Source organism: Trachemys scripta, chromosome 4 (genome assembly GCF_013100865.1).
Source record: "Trachemys scripta elegans isolate TJP31775 chromosome 4, CAS_Tse_1.0, whole genome shotgun sequence".
Classification (NCBI taxonomy): Eukaryota; Metazoa; Chordata; order Testudines; family Emydidae; genus Trachemys; species Trachemys scripta.
This window is the reverse complement of record NC_048301.1, coordinates 131,630,143-131,655,451: the sequence shown is the minus strand read 5'-3', so window position 1 is coordinate 131,655,451 and position 25,309 is coordinate 131,630,143. Positions and strand designations below refer to the sequence as shown.

The window sequence follows — 25,309 nt, the reverse complement described above, 5'->3', positions numbered from 1 at the left end:
GCCTGGCCTACACCAGGAAATTAGGTCGGTATAATTACATCGATCAGGGCTTTGAAAAATCCACACCCAAGAGACATAGTTAAACTGACCTAACCCCTGGTGTAGACAGCGCTAGGCCGACGGGAGAATTCTCTTGCTGCCTGAGCTACTGCCTCTCAGCACAGTGGATTCCCTACGCCAACGGCAGAACCCATGCCACTGGCAAAGGAAGCATCTTCTCTGAAGCACGGCCGTTGAGCCACTACAGTATTTTAAGTGCAGACAAGCCCTAATATAAGCTAGTGACAAAGCACTTCCATTCACTAAACTACTGCTTAGTTCAGATTCAGTTTAATGGCCCATTGCAGAGGTGGTGTAAAATGGACATTTTCAGGACTTTGCCAGAATTGCTCAAGACCCAAAACTCCAACTGAAATCAATAGGATTACAGTACCTCTGAAAGTCAGACTTCTTACACCTATGTACTAGTGCATAAGGGAAGTGAAGTTGGTAAAACTCACATGTTGGGAAGTCAGAAGGAAGTGAGGAATAGCAGTTGCTGCATTAAATTACAATTTCTTACATAGCCCAGTTAGCATAGCAAGAGAAATAACTCTCACCTTTTTCAGTCCCTCAGGTATCAAGATTACCAAAATTTAGATTCCTTTACATTCAATGGCCACATGCAGACTTGAGGTGTAAGTTACAAGTTGATGAGTGGATGCAAATATGCCTTAAGGGACTGGAAGGTATAAATTACACCAGTTTAAGTCTCCCCGTAGACTCTGCTCCAGTTTGGGCTATAAAACATTAAGCCATCTGCTCAGCTTGTGGAAGTAGTGTTCTTCTGATTTATGAGCTGGTTACTGATTGCACAGGTGGGAAGATGGCTGGGGAAAGGGTGAGATACAGAGTATACAATATATCCACACTCATGTATCATTTACTATTATTACTCCAACAAGGGAAACTAAAGTGTCTGCTACAGGCAGGTGTGCTGATGTTTCAATTGGGGCAGGAAACAGCAAAATATTACTTACAAATTCAAGTACATCCTTTAATTATTTGCTCCAATTTCTAGCCTGTCGTCAACCACAAAAACAAAAAAGCCAGACTGGCCACATACCGTCCCTGGGCAATGTTAAGCAATTTCTCATTCACACAATAACCATCATCACAAGAGGACTCTAAAACATGTAAGACTGATTTATTATTCCCAATTCTGCCTTCCTTCACAATATTTAGAGACAAACAATGCAAGACAAACAAGAATACAAAACATGTAATGTTACTGAAATAAAATAAAAGCAGCTTTAATTTGAAAACAACCCCCTTCCATCGCAAATGTTAGCTCACTCAGAGAGAGACAAGTGAAACCTGCCAGTGTTACACATTCAGAAAAATGTTTATTTACACAGAGAACCTCTACGAATCAAGGCAGGGTTTTTTCCCCTTCCTGCTGATATCATTTGCTTTTCTCTTCTGGGAGATGGCAAATTCTTTGGGAGTGCTAGCCTCGCTTTGGGTCACTTCCTCATCTGGAGTTTTGGAAGCCTGGTATAGAAGACACAAAGGATTCAAACAAAGAAGGTTATCTTTATATTTGTAACATTCACAGTCAGTTTGAAAGATCAAGTCTGCCCTAGAAGGAGCGTTCACTTCCTGGAGACACACTATCATTTCCTCTTGGAAAATTATTGCCAGAATTACACATTTATAACACAGTGTGTGGGGGGAAATATCCCAAAGCACTTCAGACTACTGTATACAAATCCAACACTAAGGGTATGTCTACACTATGGGATTAATCCGAATTTATATAATTCGAATTTTGGAAACAGATTGTATAAAGTCGAATGTATGCGGCCACACTAAGCACATTAATTCGGCGGTGTGCGTCCATGTACCGGGGCTAGTGTCGATTTCCGGAGCGTTGCACTCTGGGTAGCTATCCCATAGTTCCCGCAGTCTCCCCCGCCCATTGGAATTCTGGGTTGAGATCCCAGTGCCTGATGGGACAAAAAACATTGTCGCAGGTGGTTCTGGGTACAGCCTCACCCCACCCTCTATGAAAGCAACGGCAAACAACCATTTCGCGCCTTTTTTCCTGGGTGAACACTGCAGACTCCATACCACGGCAAGCATGGAGCCCGCTCAGCTCAAAACAGCAGTCATGAACATTGTAAACACCTCGCGTGTTCTTGTGCAGTTTATGCTGAGCCAGGACCAGAAAAACGAGGCGAGGAGGCGGCGGCGACAATGGCAGCACAGCGACAAAGCGTGATGAGGACATGGAAATGGACACAGAATTCTCTCAAACTGCGGGCCCCGGTGCTTTGGAGATCATGTTGTTAATGGGGCAGGTTCTATCCATGGAACGCCGATTCTGGGCCCGGGAAACAAGCACAGACTGGTGGGACCGCATAGTGTTGCAGGCGTAGGACGATTCCCAGTGGCTGCGGAACTTTCGCATGCGTAAGGGCACTTTCATGGAACTTTGTGACTTGCTGTCCCCTGCCCTGAAACGCCAGAATACCAAGATGAGAGCAGCCCTCACAGTTGAGAAGCGAGTGGCAATAGCCCTGTGGAAGCTTGCAACGCCAGACAGCTACCGGTCAGTCGGGAATCAATTTGGAGTGGGCAAATCTACTGTGGGGGCTGCTGTGATGCAAGTAGCCAAAGCAATCACTAAGCTGCTGCTAAGAAATGTAGTGACTCTGGGAAATGTGCAGGTCATAGTGGATGGCTTTGCTGCAATGGGATTCCCTAACTGTGGTGGGGCGATAGATGGAACCCATATCCCTATCTTGGCACCGGAGCACCAGGGTACCCAGTACATAAACCGCAAGGGGTACTTTTCAATGGTGCTGCAAGCACTTGTGGATCACAAGGGACGTTTCACCAACATCAACGTGGGCTGGCCGGGAAGGGTTCATGATGCTCGCGTCTTCAGGAACATTACTCTGTTTAAATGGCTGCAGCAAGGGACTTACTTCCCGGACCAGAAAATAACCGTGGGGGATGTTGAAATGCCAATAGTTATTCTTGGGGACCCAGCCTACCCCTTAATGCCATGGCTCATGAAGCCATACACAGGCAGCCTGGACAGGAGTCAGGAGCTGTTCAACTACAGGCTGAGCAAGTGCAGAATGGTGGTAGAATGTGCATTTGGCTGTTTAAAAGGTCACTGGTTACTGACTCGTTCAGACCTTAGCCAAACCAATATCCCCATTGTTATTTCTGCTTGCCGTGAGCTCCACAATCTCTGTGAAAGTAAGGGGGAGACCTTTATGGCGGGGTGGGAGGCTCAGGCAAATCGCCTGGCTGCTGATTACGCGCAGCCAGACACCAGGGCGATTAGAAGAGCATACCAGGAAGCGCTGTGCATCAGAGAAGCTTTGAAAACCAGTTTCATGACTGGCCAGGCTACAGTGTGAAATTTCTGATGGTTTCTCCTTCATGAAAACCCGCTCCCTTTATTGACTCATTCTCTGTAAGGAACCCACCCTCCCCCTTCCCCCAGCTTGCTTTCAAAGGAAATAAAGTCACTATCGTTTAAAACTCATTTATTATTTATTAATTGATTATAAAAAGAGGGAGGGAACCCGGGGTCTGGGAGGAGGATCGGCGGGAAGGAAAAGGCCACTAAAAAAAGGTTAAAAAATGACAGCCTTTTGCTTGGGCTGTCCACTGGGGTGGAATGGGAGGGTGTACGGAGCCTCCCCCCCCGCGTTCTTACAAGTCTGGGTGAGGAGGCTATGGAACAGGAGGAGGGGGTGGTTATACAGGGGCTGTAGCGGCACTCTGTTATCCTGCTGCCATTCCTGAAGCTTCACCAGATGCCGGAGCATGTCTGTTTGCTCACACAGCAACCCCAGCGTTGCATCCTGCCTCCTCTGATCTTCCTGCCGCCACCTCTCATCTCGAGTGTCTCTCCTCTCCTCACGTTGGTCCCTCATGTCCTCACGTTCACTAGCTTCTTTCCTATACTTTGAAACCGTGTCCTTCCACTCATTCAGATGAGCTCTTTCACTGCGGGTGGATTCCATGATTTCGGCAAACATCTCGTCTCGCGTCTTCTTTTTCCGACGCCTTATCTGAGATAGCCTTCGGGACGGAGGAGGGAGGCTTGAAGAATTTGCTGCTGGAGGGAGGAAAAAAAGAAGAGAATTTTTTAAAAAAAAGATACATTTTGCAGAACAATACTTATACTCTTTCACGGTGACCAACACTATTCACATTACATAGCACGTGATTTCTGTGCAAGGTCGCATTTTGCCTCTTAATATTGAGTGCCTGTGGCTTTGCTGCTAGAGATCACAGACGCAGGTCCGGGCAACAGAATTCGGCTTGCATGCGGCCATGGTAAGCCATTGTCTTTCGGCTTCTGTGCCCTTCTTTCCCACATATCAAGCAAAGTCCATTGAGTGCTGCGGTTTTCCTGTTAAACTTCAGCAGCAGAAAACAAACTAACCCCCCCCCCATCCAATTCTTTGGATGATCGTTTTATCCCTCCCCGCACTGCATGGCTGGTATCAGGGACGATCCCTCCTAGCCAAACGCGAAAAGCTCTGGGCCAATTTCCCCCCCCTCCCCCCGCACTTGGCTAACTGCAGGGAAGGATTTCTTTTCAGCCACAGGCAAACAGCCCAGTAGGAACGGCCACCTCTGTCCCCTTAATTAAATTCCCGTATTTCAACCAGGTTACCATGAGCGATATCACTCTCCCGAGGATTACACAGCGAGATAAAGAACGGATGTTGCTTGAATGCCAGCAAACACCGGGACCATACGCTGCCAGGCTTTGTCATGCAAGGATACCAGATTACTTGCTGCAAGCATGGAGCAGTCAAGTGTCCTACCATGGAGGACGGAATAAGGCTGCACTGCCCAGAAACCTTGTGGCAAGGCTTTTGGAGTACCTCCAGGAGAGCTTCATGGAGATGTCTCTGGAGGATTTCCACTCCATCCCCAGACACGTTAACAGACTTTTCCAGTAGCTGTACTGGCCGCGAATGCATCCCAAGTCCTCAGGGCAAAGTAATCATTAAAAAACGCTTGCTTTTAAAACAAGTTTTATATTTTAAAAGGTAAACTCACCTGAGGTCCCTTCCATGGGGTCATGGTCTTGGATACTGGCTTGGGAGGGTACTTCAGTCAGGCTGAGAAAAAGATCCTGGCTGTTGGGCAGAACGGAGTGCTGGGTGCTCTCCGCAAGCTCGTCCTCCTCCTCCTTCTCCTCCTCTTCCCTGTCCGCAGAATCCTCAGGTCTAGCTGATGAGATTATCCCCGCCTCAGAATCCACGGTCAGAGGTGGGGTAGTGATGGCAGCCCCCCCTAGAAATGCATGCAGCTCGGTGTAGAACCGGCATGTCCGTGGCTCTGACCCGGAGCGACCGTTTGCCTCCTTTGTTTTTTGATAGGCTTGTCTGAGCTCCTTGACTTTCACGTGGCACTGATCTGAGTCCCTATTGTGGCCTCTCTCCATCATGCCCTTGGAGATTTTTTCAAAAGTTTTGGCATTTCGTCTTTTCGAACAAAGTTCTGCTAGCACTGAATCCTCTCCCCATATGGCGATCAGATCCAGTACTTCCCGTATGGTCCATGCTGGTGCTCTTTTTCGATTATCGGCCTGCATGGTTACCTGTGCTGATGAGCTATGTGTGGTCACCTGTGCTCTCCGCGCTGGGCAAACAGGAAATAAAATTCAAATGTTCATGGGGCTTTTCCTGTCTACCTGGCCAGTGCATCTGAGTTCAGATTGCTGTCTAGAGCGGTCACAATGGTGCTCTGTGGGATAGGTCCCGGAGGCCAATACCATTGAATTGCGGCCACACTAACCCTAATTCGAAATTACAATATCGATTTTGGCGCTACTCAGCTCGTCGGGGTGGAGTACAGAAATCGATTTTAAGAGCCCTTTATTTCGAAATAAATGGCTTCGTTGTGTGGACGGGTGCAGGGTTAATCCGATTTAACGCTGCTAAATTCGAATTAAAGTCATAGTGTAGACCAGGCCTGAAAGTGTATAAATTGACCAATTTAGGCTGGAAATTAGAAGGTTTCTAGCCATCAGAAAAGTGAGTTCTGGAACCGCCTCCCAATAGAAGCACTGTCTAACTAGTGTTAAGACAGAGTTTGATAAATTTATGACCCATGTTATTTGATGGGGTTGCCTGTGATAGCAGGGACTGGACTTGATGAGCCAGGAAGTCCCTTCCACACCTATGTTTCCTTCTGCCACTCTGGAACTTTCTAACTCTTCAGACTTCCCGAATTTTGGGAGTGAAGGAAAAAAAGGGAAAATTAATCAAAAAGTGTGCCAAAAAACACATTCCTGTGAAAATGTCAACCAACTCTAGTTAACTATGTTTTTATTTAAAGTATTATCACTGACATCCGAGTCATCACCCATGAGACAAATGAGGCAGCTCACACTTTAGAACTATTTGTTTCTCACTCAGGCAGATGGTGACACCTGGGTCACATTTTCAAGGTTGTTTTTTCCCCCCCCACAGCCATAACTAGTAGAGCCTTAGGTTATGTCTACACTAGAAACGCTACAGTGGCATAGATGTAGCGTAGAGATTCGCTACAGTGATGGAAGGGGTTCTTCTGTCACTGTCGTAAATTCACCTCTCTGGGAGTCAGTAGCTAGGTTGATGGAAGAATTCTTTTGTTAACCTAGCATTGTCTACACTGGGGATTACGCCAGCTTAACTACGTCTCCCAGAGGTGTGAATTTTTCACATCCCTGAGTGACATAGCTGGGTCGCCCTAACTTTCTAGTGTAGACCTGCCCTAAGTTCCCCTCCTCCCCTTTAATTACATGATCACATACTATTTTTCCTCAGGACGCCCATCTCATTCAGTACACAAGATGAGCAGTGTTCAGGGAACAAATCAGGCTTGCATAGTGAAAGAAGCCATTGTCTATAGTGTTAAGAGTGTTTTCCCTTCACCCTCTCCCCTGGTTCTTGTCACCCAGACAGAAAGCAGAAGACCAGAAATCCGAAGTGCAGGCAATGCGATGTTTATTGGGGTTAGTTTCCAGCAAACATGTATCCCACAACTCTGATATCGCAGAGCCTTGTTTCCCAGTGTCCTGTCCCAGCCCTCCTCAGCAGGCATAATTATACCTGAGATGCACGCCCATAGTCCCACCCCTTACAACTTATGGTCATGTTCCATTTTGGGGGGTCGTGGGTCTTCGTCCCATCTCTTTTGTACCCCATGGCAGGGGTAAGGAGTGAGGTTGTGCTATGGTCAGGGACAGGCATTTCTTTGGCCTTTTAGTGTTTTATACATTCCCCCCAATCCCCATTTGCCCCTCCCCAATGGTTGCTTGACCTTGCCTTGAGAGAGGAGTTGAGGCAGTCTTAAAGTGTGCGCTCTAGTAACACAATCTGCTCGTATCTGTTCCCAGTATGCTAATAAACCCATCTGGCTAGGCAGAAGCAACATACACAGTGCATTTGTCCTTTGTTCTCACATATTAGTAAGAATGTAAGTATATCAAGACTCAAACAGGCAAGCAAAACCCAAAATGCTATCTTAGGCAAAAATACAGGCCTGAATCTTACATTGGCATTAGCACTCTTAACAGGTAGGAGCCCAGCCTCATTTGTTGCAGAAGTTAACTGTGTCATGAATAAGGCAGTGAATTTCAGGAAGAGAAAGGATGGTCTCGTGGTTAGAACAGTTGAATGCCACCCTGAAGAACTGGATTCGGCCACAGAGCTCCTATGTGATGCTGGATAAGTCACGTAAAATCAACATTTTCACAGGTGGCCACTGTGTTCATTTTCTAGGTGCCCAACTTGAGATTCTGGAGCCTGATTTGTAGAAGTGCTGAGCACTTACAACTGCTAATTGAAATCAATGGGAACTGTTGTTTGAACATACAAAGTGCCATAAAAATGCTAAGTGACCTGAAAAATCAGGCCCCGCCCGTCTCAAATTGGGCATCCAAAATTTGTGGACACTTGGGCTATTTTGGCCTCAATATCTGTGCTTCAGTTCCCCCACTATAAGATTAAATTAATGCCTCCCTACCTCAATAGGGATGTTGTGAAGATAATTTCATTAATGTTTCTGAAAACTCAGATACTGTAATGAAGAGCACCCTAGAAAAGCCCACAAGGGAATTAATAATTCTGTCTCCAGAGCAGGATTTGGATGATATGTACTAAGTGAGGCACAGGGTAACTCAATGAGGAGAATAAAAACACTGAATAACCATGTCAGTGAATACTGTCCATCTGTTGCACTGAATGAAGCCGGGGGGCTCTGGCAAAAAGTTTGTACTTTGTCTTTTCCTAGCACAATGGGATTCTGGTCCATGACTAGGGCTCCTAGCTACTACAGTAATACAAATAAATAATAAGTGTGTAATCATTTAATTAAACACTGAGTATTATGAAAGAAGGGGGCAAATTCAGATTGTACAAGCAACCTTAACTCTGACACTTCCTAACTCTCAAGTGCTTGACTTTGCAACCTTAACACTCTTCTTGTCTTTTTTTTCCCCCAAGTACATAACAGGATACAGAGGAGTTACAGGCACCTAAGGAATACAAGCTAAAATAAGCAACTAGAGGAGAGCAGCTGACTGGAAAGATTGAGGTGAAGCTGGTGGAGAAAAGAAGCACCTTTGCAATATCACCCTGCATCATACAGCCTCCCTCTCAAATCCTTGAAAAACCCACAGGCCTAGTGTCCACTTGGATTGGATATTCCAGTAGCTACAGCCACAGGGGAATGCCCTTTTCAACTTACAGCCAGTATGCAGAGCCATGCACGGATACAAAATTTGTACCTGCATCCGATCCGCAAGCCGCAAACGTGATCCATGGATATCCGCAGATATAAAAGGGATATCTGCAGATTTGTAGGGCTCCATTGCTATGACAACTTTGCATCCTCCTGGCAGGTGCAGGCTTAGCCACATTGATCCACACATTCATGGACCTCCAGGCTTGATTACTGTAATTCTCTGTTGATTTCATAGCTAGGTACAATCTTAAACAAACCTGCCATTAGTTCAGAATGTTGCAGCAACACAGGTGCCAGGTGTGCATTATCCTACTACTCTGCTCACAATACTGGCACCCCATTGAAAACGGCACATTCAAGGTCTCAGTCCCCATCAGCAAAACCTATAGAGCTGAGAGATTGTTACCCAAGGGATCTCCTCACCCTGCACCATCACGGCCTCCCGTGACAGTTACATTGCAATGGACCTGCCAGTCACAAAAGCAAGGCCTGTATACATAGGAGACAGACCTTTCAAATGAAAGACACAATCCCTGCATAAAGAGCTTACAGCCTAAGTTAGACAGGACTTTGGGACAGACAATGCTCAAGGATGCAGATAGGGGAGGACAAGGCTTACACAAAGTAATGTCACAAGGCTGATTAACCCCATATAAACAGTTCCCCATAGTTTTAAAATGTGATTTAAATTACTAATTTAAGGGAGGAGAGTGGTCAGGTTAGGGGAGATCAGCAGAAGAAATGGGGTGTTGGGATAGCACAATGGCTCCATGGCACGCAGGATCAGAGAGCTTGTTTGGGGCACACAGGGTGCCCAAAGAGGTGCTTGGGGGAGAAAGACAAAAAGGGAGTGTGACGAAAAGGCAGGATTAGCTGAGCACAGGGCCCAAGTGGAACAGGGGTTGGTGGAAGCAGTGAGCCAAGGGGCAGGCACAGAGCTGTGCAGAGCCTAGGAGGCAAGGACTTTGTCAGACATCAGTCCCCATTTGCCATGAGAAGCTGAGATAATACAAAACCAAATACACCACCTACTGGAGGAACAAGACAAGTACATTCTCCAGTAGGAAGGTAAATTGGTCAACAAGTACCTCATTTTCATTAGTCTGGGGAATGAGACTGCCCAGCTATTTTCTAGAAGTCAGACAATTGTCAAGGGTGCAGGTGCCTCCTAGTGTTACAATTGCAAAACAATTCTAGTTGTTTCCTCTACAGCTTGCTGGATATTTGAGCGGAAAAAGGAAACACTAACCAACTGAGGCTGAAGGCTGCCTTTGACTCCTTTGTTAAAGCCATTTTATTTGAAAGGTCAATAAATAGAAGCTATTCCGCAGTTGCTGCACTTCTCTAATCAAGCACTATGAAGAGTTCTGAGTCACGATCCATCCTAGCAGCTAGTTGGGCGGGGGGTAGTACCAGGGTCCCTGCTTTTCCCTCTCCTCCACACATCTAGGACCTGATTCTCCACGGTCCAGCACTTCACAGCAGTGCAACGTGAGTAACGCTGCCAACTGAGCACTTTACACTGGCCTACATGACAGCACACGGTACAGGACAATGGAAAATCAGACCCTACGTAGCCTTCTTTTATCTCTCCGTAGCTGATATGTTGAGAAATTAGAGCATCCCTTCTATCACGAGCTCCACTCCCTCCCATTGCATCCAGGGGAGAATACTAAAACAGTCTCTTTGCTGAGCATGTGGAAATGGGCAGCAGCTGGCTGCATGTTTTTCTGCCTCAAGAGACCACATCTCTAAACTTGTCCTAGCATTCTGCACCTACAACCATTTGTCTCATGCTGTGCAAGGGGCAATTTCTCCTCCATCACCACTATGACAGACCTGTTGCCCTCACTCCTTTCACACTAGGTCTAGTAGGGCCTCAACTTTGTACACATACAGGAGCTTGCTCAAAGAGTAAAATCCCAGGGAACTCCTACTGAGCCTATTAGCCACCCTAAACATAGGACTTCAGGTATACACTTTATCTGAAAATGTTTTTAATGTTGCCTAAGGAGTTCTGGGAAGACTCCTGACCATGGCATTTCATCAGGCGAGGGTGCAGAAGGATGCCTAGTTATATCCTCTCATCCTTTCACTAATATGCTTCAGCATAAAAGATCTCTCCCAAACAAACATGATACTAAGGAAACCCACCTGCCAGAAAGTCTTCAGTGGGTTGACAGCCAACTCCCTTGTCCCCATTGAGCATCACCACAGCACTGGGGCAGCTAGAGACACAGTCCATTATGACTAGAATAAATTTGTTGGAGAACTAAAATGTCTAGCTCCACCTTCAGGAGCTACACAGAAGGAAAAGAGTTGAATAGCAGGCCCTATATGTTTTACCCACATGGTAAAACCACAGAGAGGAGTGACCATCACCTTCCATGTCTGTGAATATAGGGTTAGTACATTTGTAATGCTTACAAAGCACGTAACATTGGCTGGGCAGCTGGTGTGTCTGCCCTCTGCTTTCTACTCTAATCATAATCATTGCAGTAGTTCATTATATACAACCACTGTGTCTCATTATATATACTCAGACTGCAAAGTCTTTGTGGCAGGGACCCTCGGGGTGGTGGTGTGTGTGTGCACGCGCGCTAGCACAAAGGGGTCCCAAGCCTTGACTGGGACTTCTAGGCATGACCACAATACAAATAAATAATAAAGTATGGAATCTACTTTTCTTAAATTCATTTAACCTCTCACAAATACTAGTAGAGGGATGTTGTCACAAGGCAGGGCTCCTTCCCAGCTTGCCAAAACACTCTGCCACACCCACAGTCTCTTTAATGCAGTTTTATTCCCAAACTTAAAGAAACCAACAAAAACATTCTCAGCTCACCCTTTGAATCTCAGGCTTTCAATACCTCTCCTCGACAGGGATTCTGGCAGTCCTGCCTCCTGCAATTTCCTGTCTCACTCTCCATCAGCCAGTTCCTTTTCATAGCCAGCCCTTCAGTGGAACTCACTCTACAGCAGCAGGTGCAACCCTGCTCCCTTACCTGGCCTACCTGGGAGCACCTGCATAGGGGAGTTGGACCTACTCAGGTTCAGGGGCCAGCCACCCTGTGACAGTTGTCATGAGCAATCCCCATGTTAAGAGGACATAATCCCCTTCTATAATCTGCATATGACCATACATTTCCCAAATATAACTGTACATTTATATTACACAAACAGAAAGCCAGCACAAGGTACAACAGGAAGGGACATTTTGACAGACCCCAACTCTTAACAATATCCCAGGGCACTTTTCGTAAGTCCATGCAGAGCAGACACAAGAAGTAAAAGGACTCACCTGAGATAGAGGTCAGGTATACTCTAGAAATGTTGCCAGTATAATAATGTCAGTTATGGGTGTGATGTTTTTAAATAAACGTTTTTAGAACCAGCAAAGAGCCCTAGTGTAGACACAAGCTATGTCTACACTAGGAGCACTTTACTAGTACAGGAATATCAATATACCATACCCGGAAAGCACACTTAGTGTGGACACAGCTACGCCGACAGAATATGGTCTACATATATGGTAAAACCACCTCTCCAACCACATCACAAATGACACAAACTATACTGGTAAAAGAGCAGCTTTGCTGGAATACCTGCATCTACATTAGGGGCTTCTGCCAGCACAGCTCTGTCAGTCAGGGATCACACACCTCTTCACATCCCAACTGACAGTTATCCGAGTAGAAGTCTATAGCGTACACCTAGCTGCAGTTATATCAGCAAAAAAGTCCTTTTGCTGGTATAAGCTGTGTCTACACTAGGAAGGTTTTGCCTGCATAACTATACCAGTATAGTTATACGAAAAAACTTTAAGTGTATCCTAGGCCACATGCACAGGAATCTCTAGCTATGACAACAAGGGTAGGGAAACAAAGTAAAGTTTACCTAAACAGAATTAACAAAAATTTCTTAAAGAGCGAAGTTAAATTCAGAGAGTTCACTTTAGGGCACAATCACAGCCCTGGCAACCCAGGGACTCAATTCTATGAAGACAGGCAATCCACTCCCAATAAAATAATACTGAATTGGAACTTGAAATAGACATCCAAAAATGCACTGGGGTCAGTGGGTTAGAGGCTATTGAAAGTGATGCCTATATCTGCGTCACCCATATTACTTCCTGAGGACTAGCAAGATTATACATGTGAAGATTAGCCTACACCCAACTCCTTTGTAGCAGAATCAAAGCATGGTACATTTCTTACCCTCTTTTGCTGGCTTGCATGCTTCTCAGTCCATTGTTTGGCATTTTTGATGAACACTTCCTTGTTGTATTTATACTCCGAGGACTAGAAATAATAAAGCAAGAGACAAGGAGGACAGACACTTAATCAAGCACCTGTGAACACTCTTAGTTCCATATATAGAAGAATGAGCACAAGTACCATATAATCTCTGCTCTAACTTGCATGCACCAGCATTTGCACCAAGGGAACAAAAGAAGAGTACGTACTATGTCTGCCATGAGGGGGTCATCAGGGTTAGGCTCGCTCATCAGAAGCTGTATGGAGGTCAGCAATGTGGAGATATTCAGGGATGGCCTCCAGGCACCCTTCACAGCAACAGAATAATAAAAACAGAGCTTAACAGGGAGAAGAAGTCTGATCATTAGCTGATATACAGAAAACAAATTTTCCTCTGGAGTTTCCAGACCTCAGTGCAGTACATAAGGTGGTTACCACCAGGTGGTCAGTTTATACAGCAGGGAAAACATCTGATGCCAGGTTAGTGGACCTCAAACCAGTAAAGTTTTGACCTCTCCTACAAAGGAGAAAAACCGACCTGGCTCTCACTCTTTTGGTTCACCACAGCTACAGTGCTAACTTGCTCTACAGCAGACAGACAGAGGGACAGTGCTCATACCAATTAGCCCTACAGCTTCTATTCGGGCCATTTCAAGAGAGCAATTCTAGTGACACAGAGATCTCACTCCAACTTAATTAACACTGACCTGCAGTGTCGTCTACATCTGTATTGTATCAGGATCCAGGCTGTGATTTTCAGAGGGGCACCTGACTCATAGGTCCCTTTGAAAATCCCAGCCCTTAAAGCATCAAAAAAAGCAAAGGAAAATACATCTTAGTGAGTAACCAATGGCATGCATTATACAGTCACCTGTATCAGGAGTATCCATGTAAACAAGAGTCAATATTTAATATCAGTGAAGCTTTTTACAGCCAGGACAATAGGGGAGTTTAGCATCATCTGTAACTTTGTTGATCCCCACTAGAGTAGCACTGCCTTACTTTGGGTGGTAATCTCAGAACATCCAGGCAAATCCTTCCAGCAGAGTCAATGTTGGGATGGTAGATGGGTGTCAGAAAGCGAATCTTCGGGGGTTCAAATGGATATCTTTAAAGAACAGGTGTTAAAGAAACAGATTTCATTTGAAATATAATCTAAATTGAATGTTCAGTTCCATTAGCATTCCATTTGCCACATTACCACAAACGACACTATAGTGTCCTCTCCCCAGCCACCTGCAAATTCCAACCATCTTCTCCTCAGCAAGTTTTTGGAGGAAACAGCCCCATCTCTGGTCATGCCCTCTAACACAAAGGCCTTGACTGTTTTCAATTTGGTTTCTGTCCTTTGCACAGCACTAAATTCCCTTTTGCTCGGAAGCTAACTTCTCATTGCCTCAGATTACTTGCTTTTCTCATTTTCCCTGACATCTCTTAGTTACATCAATTCACTTCAGCTGTAAACAGGAAAAAGATGCAATACTGGGTCAGACCAAAGGTCCATCTAGTCCAGTATCCTGTCTTCTGACAGTGGCCAATGCCAGGTGCCCCAGAGGGATGAACAGAACAGGTAATCATCAAGTGATCCATCCTCTGTCACTCATTCCCAGCTTCTGGCAAACAGCAGCTAGGGACACCATTCCTGCCCATCCTGGCTAATAGCCATTGATGAACCTATTCTCCATGAATTTATGCACCATACAGGTACTTCCCCCCACCCCTTTCAAAATTGTTTAAAGGCATCAAAATAATTTAAGGATCCTGACAAAGTATTTCTAGATTTTTTTTGTGCATTGTTACACACCTGGGGAGTTTGAAAGTGAAATCTTCATATTACAAAATAAATAAGTACATTAATAAAATCTCTCTCACCTAAAAACTGATTGATAATATCACAAACAGGGAGGCTGAAGGCAAAAAACCAAACTATTATACTTTATGCCCATTGCTCCAATGCTCCTAATATACAGGATACCACCTCTTCGTATCTCACACAAACGGACATGTTTGACAGGAAGTTAAAAAAAAAAAAATTCCTTCTTACTATGTGTGTTCCCCCTTCTGCCCACCTTCTTAGATGCAGTGATTTAATTACCTTTCAGGAACAACTACTTCCAAGTTGAAAACTCCTTTATCATATGGCGTGTTTGCACCACCCAAAATTTCTTAAAGAAAAAAAATTAGACAACTATAACATTCAAAATGGGTAAGTGTTCCCCCCGCTCCCACTCTCATTATGCTTCTGCTACAGTCGTGCATTCCCATCACACCGTTTCTAACTGTAACAATGTCCGGATCTGCCAACAGAAGTGACCATTGCCACCTCGTCACATTTTGTTCTACCCTGCTGTGCAGTAAGGTCAATAACCCCTATGTTTTAAGTGAGAACTAGGGAGAGCCTAAACCATCATTAGTTATCTAATTTTGGAAGAAGAAGAAGAAGAAAAAAAGAGAGTGACTTACAGGTTGGAACCTCTTCACTGACAAAAATTGTATTGCTGGAGCTCAGCTGAGCGAGTGCTCCGCATAGTCAAGAAAGAGTATGTTATTTCACTAATTCCTTCCGTGTGTCTGACCTTCCTATCTTTACACCCAGGCGAAGCCTTGATACTTCCTCCCTTCTCATACTTCAGGAGTCATGGCCAATTTCAACTTCTGAAGGAGAGACAATTTCTCAAGTTCCAGACTGTGAGCATGATACAATAACTATGGTGAATTTTCAGCCAATACTTGAAAAAGACGTTGAAATAATGTTCAGCCCTAGAACCAGGACTGAGAATTGGCCTAATGACCCAAGCAATCTCTTGGGTTAAGGTGGCAAAGCTAATGTTTAGGATTATAGGGCCATAATCCTAAATACTGCTCCCCTGTATTGTTTCTTCTGGAAGCCAGTGCCTGAAATGGAGTTAATCTAAAGTTATGGAGGGAGAACTCTGTGGATGCCTGGCCTTCCTTGTAGCAGGAAACCTGAAACCTGAGTCTCCAAGCCATCTATAAAACCTTGTTAGCAAAGCACATCCAACCCCCTACATGCACAGACTACTTCAGCAGTGTTGAAAAGCCATGAGAGGGGGTTACGGCTATTTCTAGCAACAGTAACTCATGTTACAGGGAGCATACCAGTGTGGCTGTTTCCTTAACTACTCCCCCGGGTCCACGCCGCCTAGCCACATGACCAGGGATCCAATCAATAGGGAACATAAAGAAGGGGAATTAAAAAAAAAAAAAAAAAAAAAGATGAAGAGTGGACAAGAATCAAACAAAAATGTCATGGACTGGGGTTAATTTCATCCCCAAATTGCTAAGTACAGACACTGCCCAGTAAACATTACCACAGCAGAGAGAATTTTAGTGAAACGCATACCACCTCCACTCCCCCAAAACCCCCCAAACCATGATGGTAATACATACGGGCTCCTAGATCATCCATCCGGTTTTTGTTTTGCCAGAACATAATGCCTGGGGGAGGCTCTGTGGTCAACAGATGCAGCTCTCTCTTCAGTCGTGAAGTTCTTTGCATTGTGCTGAAATATTGTAAGGAGAATTAACACCTTATAGCTAGCGCCTTTCATACTGTAGATATGGTACTGGCTTTCACAATAATAAGTCAAACACCAGTTGTGCAAGGAGGACAGTCATTTGAAGCAGCCATTAAATACTCATCAACAGCCAGCACTTAGCCTTTAATATTAGAAGCTATTCTGTTGAGGGTGACGCAGAGCCATGAAAAACAACAACGATCCTTGGAATTCTTTAAAAACATCTCATCTCTATGGCAGCAAGAACCAAATTTTATACACCCTCATGTAGCCCAACCAGGTAGTAAGATGATTTGGTCCACCAGAATGGATAGAGCACTGGGCTGGGACTCAAGAGACCTCAATTCTATTCCCAGTTCTGCCACTGGCCTGCTGCATGACCTTAGGTATGTCACTTTACACCTCTGTGCCTCAATTTTCTCTTCTGCAAAAATGGCAGTAACGACACTGACCTCTTTCGTAGAGCATTTTGAGATCTAGGATGAAAATCTAGGTATTATTATTATTAAACTGTACTAACCAGGTTAAAACAAAAATTTGCTTTATCCTAGATATAGATCTTGGCTAAAGCATGGAATTTTGGTCTTTTTTTGGTTAATCCTTCCTCAGCAGGGTGGGGTGGAGGGAAGATGGGCTAGATCAGGGTTTCTCAACCCGCGGGTCAGTACCCAAAATTGGTGTTTCAAATGGTCACGTGACAGCTCCTGGGCTGGCTGGGCTTGCCTCCTTGTTCCAGGCACTGCAACCTCTGGGGTCCCAGCGCCACTCAGATTTGGCCCATCTATCATGACGACGGGAGTCTGGGTAGGCCAAATTTGAGTAAGCGGCACTGTAACCCCATGAGCAGGTCACAACTCCACTCACACAAATGGCTCTTGCAGCCAGCCCCACAGCACAGGAGCTGCAGGAGCCAGCACTGTGGGATGAGTGCCATGCAGGATCCAACCAAAACCACTCCAAGGCCTCCATCCCTAGACTATTTACTGGGTTACTGAGAACCACTGGGCTAGATAACCTCTTGAGGTTCCCTCCAGACCTACATTTCTATGATTCTATAACTAAAAACTGACCAAACCATCTTATAAGCCAGCTCATGCACAACACAGGTTCAAAATAATCAACCATGCTGGGTAACCAGTTATGAGACCACCAGGCCTGTTGGGACCAAAACACGTTATAGCATGTTGTGGCTGCAATACAGTACAAATGTATGTGGTTAAAACCATCCTGAGCAATCTCCATGAATATTCCCAGTCAAACACGAAAACATCCTCACCCACCAACTGGGACAAGAAAGAGAACCAGGAAACTTTCCCTCATCTGCCAAAAAAATGGTTACTGGCAATGGGGAACAGATTTTGGCAAATGGGAATTAAAATGGGATCCAACCTTGCCTGCAGCAAGATAGATGAATAGTAATCAGGAACTGCCTAATATGGGAACGGTCTCACCTGTCAGAAATTATAGCCTTCCTGCACTCCATGTCAGTGGTTACTTCAAAGCAGGGACAATCTGCCCCTGTGTGTGTGTGGAGGGGGGAGGAGGTACGGTGTCACTCACCCTGCACCAGGATAACTATGTATCCCCGTGCCCCCACCCAGCTGTGGGGAAGAACCAAGCATTCCCTTGTGCCCCCACCCCCGAGTCAGGGTCAACTCCCCCCTCCCTTAGGGCTAATTGTCCGCCATCTCCCCATGATTACCCCACATTGTTTTCTCCCCAGGAATTGAAATTAGAGGCGGTGTTTGAATTTACGGGGGGGGTGAAAGCCAAGGGGTGAGACGATGAGGACGAAGGTGGGTTGTATGGCATCAGAGTAAAAACTGAAAAATGTTCCACAAGCATTTTATTAGATTTAACTCATTTTAAAATCATCACACAAATGAAGTTGGCTATTCAAGCCTTCTGTGAAGCATTACATCTACATCCTTCTTGATTTCTTGTAATTTTGCACAACTCTGTTAATGAACTTCTCTAATGCAGTGCATTCATCTTTGGTGGCTTCTCGTGTGTCCAGTACTTCCAGTCCTTCAACTGATAGGCTCATTAGTTCATTCATAGACTCATAGACTTTAAGGTCAGAAGGGACCATTATGATCATTCATGTGATCAGGCAGAAGGCGACTTTTTTCAGAACACAAAATCCTATTCAATGATGAAAAAGAACACTCAGCTGTAGCTGTTGTGACTGGGAGTAGCAAGAGATGAATTCCTACTTCTTTCATCCCAGGAAACATAGCACAAAGATCAGGTTGAGCCACTAACAATGATAAAAAAGAAGCTGCAGTCAAATCTTCATTCGTTTGTTGCATGGCAGTCCACTCTACGTTCAAATTCTCTATTCTGTCCTGATCACATGGCAGCCCCATTGCTGGCAGTGCCTTACTCCACTCAATTGCCGGTGTTTTATAAGACAGACATCTGTAAAAGCTATACAGAGGTTGAGTAGAATCCAGAAGTTGCTGTTGTAGATTTGTAAGGATCAAGTCAATGTACTTTTTCAGCTGGCTTAAACACTTCTTGTCCTCTTCACTTAAGGAAGAGTCATTAGTCTTTCATTAGTTAACTTTTGGATTGAAGTCTTTGCTTCTTCCAGTACGTTTTCAATGGATATTTCTCTGAATGATCCAACTGTAGCTTTTATTGCTGGACAAAGATCTACTACTGTTGTAGCAGATGCCTAGATGGCATTGTTTAATGACCCAAGTGGTTTCAACAGTAGACTTACAAGAGAGAGAATAGTGATTGTTTTCTCTGAACATAATAGCAAAAGTAGTGCACTAGTCTCACTACTTAGATCGGTTCCCTCTTGGTAGATACTTTCCAAAGCCAGTAATAAGGGTTGCAGTAATTTTAAGACAACAGCCAAGGATCGCTCATGAGAAAGCCAGTGGGTTTTCTCTTGGACTAATTTGAACTTCAGTCCCAGAGAATCTTCTATTTCTTCCAATACATTCAGTCTTTTTGGACTCTTGCTGAAAAAAAACAAACAAAAAAAAAAAAACACAGTACAATGAAGTCATTACAATTATGGCTTTTTTAATGTCTTTTGAAGATTATGAGTACTTGTGGCACCTTAGAGACTAACAGATTTGACTAACATAATGAAACCTGTCATTATGCAAGAAACCTTTGAAGATTATGCAGCTCGTACTAGTGCTAGCTGGAGTAGACAGCCTTTGCAGCGTGTATAGGAGAGACTAGGGTTACATTTTTCTCTGAGCAAAGCTTGTACTCCACCATGCCTTCCAGAGAAGTTTGCTGCTCCATCAAATGCACAAGCAGCCATGTTTGGGGTCCAATTTACAAACATTTAACTCTTCTAAGATGTGGGTTGTCACAGATGCAGCCGATGCGTCTTCTATAACCTGAGCATCTAGAAATGCATCCACTGGCCTACCACTGACATCAAGATAACGTACACAATGACTTAATACTTGACACCCACTTGCATCAGTGCATTTATGAGCCATGTATGCAAATTTTTTGAATGTGGTAAGAGAATTCTTCACTTTTTCAACTGCTGAGTTGCAGTTGCACCACATGCTTCTAACCACTTACTTGAGTTTCTTGCAGAAAGTAAGTGAGCATTTGCCGGTCTTGTTCACGGTTAACAAGTGACAATGCACTTAACACTGACCTCCAGTTTGTAGTGTGTGGTATCTCTTGCTTAAATAGAAAGTATGATGCGACCGCCATGTTTGTTCCCACAAACTACGTTGTGCATTCAGCATTCTTAAATGGTCTCATTAAGTACTTCTAGACTTGGTTTTGACAGTAACTGGCTTATAAGGCTTTCTGCATGTTGATGCAGTACAGAGGCTTGGAGTTTTGCAGCCTTTTCATGTAGTTTATCGGCATTGGCTTTGCTGACAGGTCTGGCAAACTAAGCTCCTCCAGTATTATCAATTGTAGCAGTGGGAAGCTTTCCTTCTTCGTAAGCTTTTTTGCAAGAGGTGCATCACCTTTTGTAACTTCAATAAATGGAAAAAGCTTGACCGACAAACATCGGGAACTGCCTTCAGGTTGTGGAGACACTGTTTCTTCAGTAGGTAGTTGTCTTTGTGCTTCAGACTGTTCGGATGTAGATACACCATTTGAACCTTCAGATGACATGTTGATACATTCCTGATTCTTGGTATGTTCTTCATCTTGGCTGATTTTGGAGGCCTTTGAGTGGAAAAATTGTTGAATTGTTTTTTGTCTTTTCATTTTCACTTTGACCTGCAACATTTAAAACATAAGAATGTGACATTACCCAGGGTACAATCTGGACTGTTGAACAGCTGTTTCCCCTTAGTTTTTGAACCTGGGGTGTCTTTTCATAGAATCATCATAGAATCATAGAATATCAGGGTTGGAAGGGACCTCAGGAGGTCATCTAGTCCAACCCCCTGCTCAAAGCAGGACCAATTCCCAACTAAATCATCCCAGCCAGGGCTTTGTCAAGCCTGACCGTAAAAACCTCTAAGGAAGGAGATTCCACCACCTCCCTAGGTAACCCATTCCAGTGCTTCACCACCCTCCTAGTGAAAACGTTTTTCCTAATATCCAACCTAAACCTCACCCGCTGCAACTTGAGACCATTACTCCTTGTTCTGTCATCAGGCACCACTGAGAACAGTCTAGATCCATCCTCTTTGGAACCCCCTTTCAGGTAGTTGAAAGCAGCTATCAAATCCCCCCTCATCCTTCTCTTCTGCAGACTAAACAATCGCAGTTCCCTCAGCCTCTCCTCATAACTCACGTGCTCCAGCCCCCTAATCATTTTTGTTGCCCTCCGCTGGACTCTTTCCAATTTTTCCACATCCTTCTTGTAGTGTGGGGCCCAAAACTGGACACAGTACTCCAGATGAGGCCTCACCAATGTCGAATAGAGGGGAATGATCACGTCCCTTGATCTGCTGGCAATGCCCCTACTTATACAGCCCAAAATGCCGTTAGCCTTCTTGGCATCAAGGGCACACTATTGACTCATATCCAGCTTCTTGTCCACTGTCCTTTTCTGCAGAACTGCTTCCTAGCCATTCGGTCCTTAGTCTGTAACAGTGAATGGGATTCTTCCGTCCTAAGTGCAGGGCTCTGCACTTGTCCTTGTTGAACCTCATCAGGTTTCTTTTGGCCCAATCCTCTAATTTGTCTAGGTCCCTCTGTATCCTATCCCTACCCTCCAGCGTATCTACCACCCTCCCAGTTTAGTGTCATCTGCAAACTTGCTGAGGGTGCAGTCCACAACATCCTCCAGATCATTAATGAAGATACTGAACAAAACGGGCCCCAGGACCGACCCTTGGGGCACTCCACTTGAAACCGGCTGCCAACTAGACATGGAGCCGTTGATCACTACCCATTGAGCTCGACGATCTAGCCAGCTTTCTATCCACCTTATAGTCCATTCATCCAGCCCATACTTCTTTAACTTGCCGACAAGTATACTGTGGGAGACCGTATTAAAAGCTTTGCTAAAGTCAATGAATAACACATCCACTGTTTTCCCCTCATCCACAGAGCCAGGTATTTCCTCATAGAAGGCAATTAGGTTAGTCAGGCATGACTTGCCCTTGGTGAATCCATGCTGACTGTTCCTGATCACTTTCCTCTCCTCTAAGTGCTTCAAAATTGATTCCTTGAGGACCTGCTTCATGATTTTTCCAGGGACAGAGGTGAAGCTGACTGGCCTGTAGTTCCCTGGATCCTCCTTCTTCCCTTTTTTAAAGATGGGCACTACATTAGCCTTTTTCAAGTCATCCGGGACCTCCCCCGATCGCCATGAGTTTTCAAAGATGATGGCCAATGGCTTTTACACTGCTTCAAAGTGAGAACGACCACTCCTGGTCTGTTCACACACAGCCTCCAGCATGTAACTTGCTCCCAGCTACACAGTATGAGTGCTATAGTCAGTCACTCATGAATTACACTGCAGAACACCAGGAAACTCTCCAGTCCCAGACTTTCTCCCAGAAATATGCATCTTGTACTGCCCAGCACTCTACTGGACAATGCAAGCTCATATAAAATCCATCATTTCATAAACAGAAAGTGATATGCACAAACCCTGTTATCTCAGTTAGAGATTCCCAAACACTTTAATCCAACACACTGGTTTAGATAAATCAATAAAACAAGTTTATTAACCACAAAAAGAAAGATTGTAAGTGATTACAAGTAATGAGGCATAAAAGTCAAAATTGGTTACAAAAAAATAAAAGGCAAAACGCAACTAATAACTTACTTAACAGGCTAAGTGAATTCAAAGTACAATGTCTTTCTTGCCACATGCTTTTGCAGTCTCACTGGCTAGAATCCTTTCAGCCAAGCTCCCTCCCCAGTTCAGTGTTTCTTCAGGTGTTTCTGATGCTGTGAGCAAAGAGAAAGGAGTGTTTGGGGGCTTCTCTCCTCATTTCTTATAGTTCTTTTTTCCCTTTGACAATCATTTCCATCTAGAGGTCAGGCAACAGGAGACTGGAGGACAGAAACTTCCAGCTGTTTTGCTGTCAATATGTAAAGTTCTCACTCACACCTTTCTTCCTGCCAAAGAATGGCCAATTAACCAGGTGATAGTCCATCTGATTTTGTTGACATCTGGATAAAGTCTTTTGTCTCTGGGGAACCGGTTTGAAGCCGGTTCCCCAGATTTGGAACATGCCTTATAAAGTAGAATTCTATAACTTCACATACAATGTTGCCACACATTTTACCAGGAAAATAAAGTTTGACAGATTATGAGTTTTCAAATGACACCTCACAAGGCATACTTTGTACAAAATTTATCCTAGCCTTGTAAAAAGGGTGAACATAAGAGTACAGACTGTCATAATTAATAAATTAAATGTTTTGTTAGGATAATGCAAATTTAACATAGGACAATGCAAATTACACCAAACAACAGGTTTTAGATGTCTAAAGCAAAATATATATCAATTTTTTTAATGTATTTAATTTAAATTGACTTTTGAAAAATTATAAAAGTGTTTAGTTTAGAAACTCCCCAAGATAATGACCTCTCTAGATAGTGACAATGTGAGATAACAACCTTGGCAAATAAGGCATTTTAAAAACCTTGCCTAATAGGAAACATATATTTTTATAAGTTTCCCAGTCACAAATCTAGCATTCTAGAGCAGTCATTAAACACACTAATCTAGTCAACCCAAGAACAAGAAATTATATTAATTCCTTCTATATATATGCATAAACTTTCATGAAGTTTCAATAAAAGAGGAGTTAAGCTTGCTGTGGCTGCCCAGTTACTGTAAGCAAGTTTCATACATTTTTGTCAGCAAAGCAATTTGGCGCTAACTCTTGGTCTCACATTTTAAACATCATAAAACACCAATAAACATCAGCATTTGAATGATGATGATTTACTGTTGTTTATAAATCATAATTTGAAATTATTAGGTTGGCCAACCTCTCTGAAATGAATGAGTCAGCACTGTTGTAACAAACAGCTGCGGGAGGCAGTCTTTGTTCGTAGGTTTCAAACCTATTATGCATTTTCAGGAACAAGTATTTTATCATACATATGCTTTTAAAGTGTGCGTTAATGTTTCAACTTCAATTCAAATTTCCAAACAACAAAATGAATTTTTCTTCAAACTAGAAAATTTTAAAAACTAGATCTAGCTGGAAAACGACTGGCCGGGGGAAGGTAGGGAAATCCCTGTTTGGGGACATTCCCCAGGGGGAGTAACTGTTCCCATCCCCACACTACAACCAACCTGCCCCAAGGACCAGGGTCACTTCCCATGGGGACTAACTTCCCCCCAACCCTACATGACCAGCCCACCACCAGAGTCCGGGTCACACCCCCCCCCCCCGGTTGGGGGCACCTACCTGTCTGCGACCACCCCACTCACAGGGTCAGGATCAGGATCACTTCCCCCATGGAGGCCACCTGCCCATCTCCAGAGTCAGGATCACCGCCCAGGAGGGCTATCTGTCCCCTATGACCACCCTGCCCCGCGGATCAGGGTCAGCTCCCTGGGAGCTAACTGTCCCCCTCCGCCATGACCATCCCGCCCGCCATGCTGAGGTGGCCCCGGGCTCCGCGCGCGGGTGACCGACCGACCGCCCTACCCCCGCTCGAGGCCCCGCCGCCCCCACTCACCCGCACAGCCTCGGCCTCAGGACACTGCCAAACGAACGCTGTGGGCGCGTGGTGCAACACGGGACGGCACTGGCGCCCTCGCCTGACCACGCCCAGGGGCGGGACTTCCCGGGGCGCCTAGCAACCATCCGGGCACACTCTGAGTCGCTCTGCAGAGGTGCCGATCTGCGGGGAGCGAGGGGCTGATTGGCCGGAGAGGACCCGAAGGCACCGCCCTCGGGCTTCAAACCTTGGGAGCGGGGAGGAGACGCGGTGTGGGATTGGAGGAGCCGTCCCGGGGCCCCGCCCAGCCACCCACCACCCCCCCCCTCCCCGCCGCCCCCCCCCCAGGGGGGCGGGGGGGGGGGGGGGGGGGGGGGGGTGAGGAAGGTCACTGGCCTCGCTGCTGCCCTGTGCCTCCCAGGCAGGGCTCGGGGGGTGGATGCGGCCGCGGCTCGAGCCCAGTCCACACTGGGAGGGGGGTTCTGACCCCCGGGGTGCATGGGGCGGGCTGGGTTTACACACTTTAATGCACACACATCACTATATGGGGGGGTTGGACCCAGCTACTGGAGTCAGCGGATTGCCTGAGAATGTCACCGGTTAGCAGTGCTCACATGTGTGTGCTGGCTGGGGCTGGGGGAGGTTTTGCCCCAGCTGCTGCAGTCATG

General features: G+C 45.2%; 1 protein-coding gene across 3 annotated transcripts; it reads right to left on the bottom strand.

The window, feature by feature from the left end:
* Positions 1-1,165: 1,165 nt before the first annotated feature.
* UBE2T (ubiquitin conjugating enzyme E2 T) lies at positions 1,166-24,806 on the bottom strand. Of its 3 annotated transcripts, XM_034767594.1 has the most exons (8): positions 24,660-24,747; positions 22,782-22,906; positions 16,422-16,534; positions 15,106-15,175; positions 14,013-14,118; positions 13,220-13,318; positions 12,972-13,055; positions 1,166-1,533 (listed from the first exon to the last, which is right to left on the bottom strand). In XM_034767594.1, exons 3-8 carry the CDS (start codon positions 16,528-16,530, stop codon positions 1,405-1,407), a joined length of 597 nt encoding a protein of 198 aa, XP_034623485.1. In that variant the 5' UTR covers positions 16,531-16,534; positions 22,782-22,906; positions 24,660-24,747; the 3' UTR covers positions 1,166-1,404. The 3 variants fall into 3 exon arrangements, with proteins under 3 accessions (XP_034623485.1, XP_034623484.1, XP_034623486.1); XM_034767593.1 differs by lacking the exon at positions 22,782-22,906 and having other exon boundaries at positions 24,660-24,806; XM_034767595.1 differs by lacking the exons at positions 22,782-22,906; positions 24,660-24,747 and adding an exon at positions 24,386-24,575.
* Between the last annotated feature and the right edge of the window lie 503 nt (positions 24,807-25,309).

Bases quoted from the DNA above. Each gene is read 5' to 3' on its own strand.
- UBE2T (XM_034767593.1), bottom strand. From the start codon at position 24,787: ATGGTTGCTAGGCGCCCCGGGAAGTCCCGCCCCTGGGCGTGGTCAGGC. The intron at 13,319-14,012 runs GTAAGGCAGTGC...GTTGCTGTGAAG, and splicing joins TTCTGAGATTACCACCCAAA to GGTGCCTGGAGGCCATCCCT. The intron at 1,534-12,971 runs GTAAGAAATGTA...CTTCTATACCAG, and splicing joins ATGCAAGCCAGCAAAAGAGG to GCTTCCAAAACTCCAGATGA.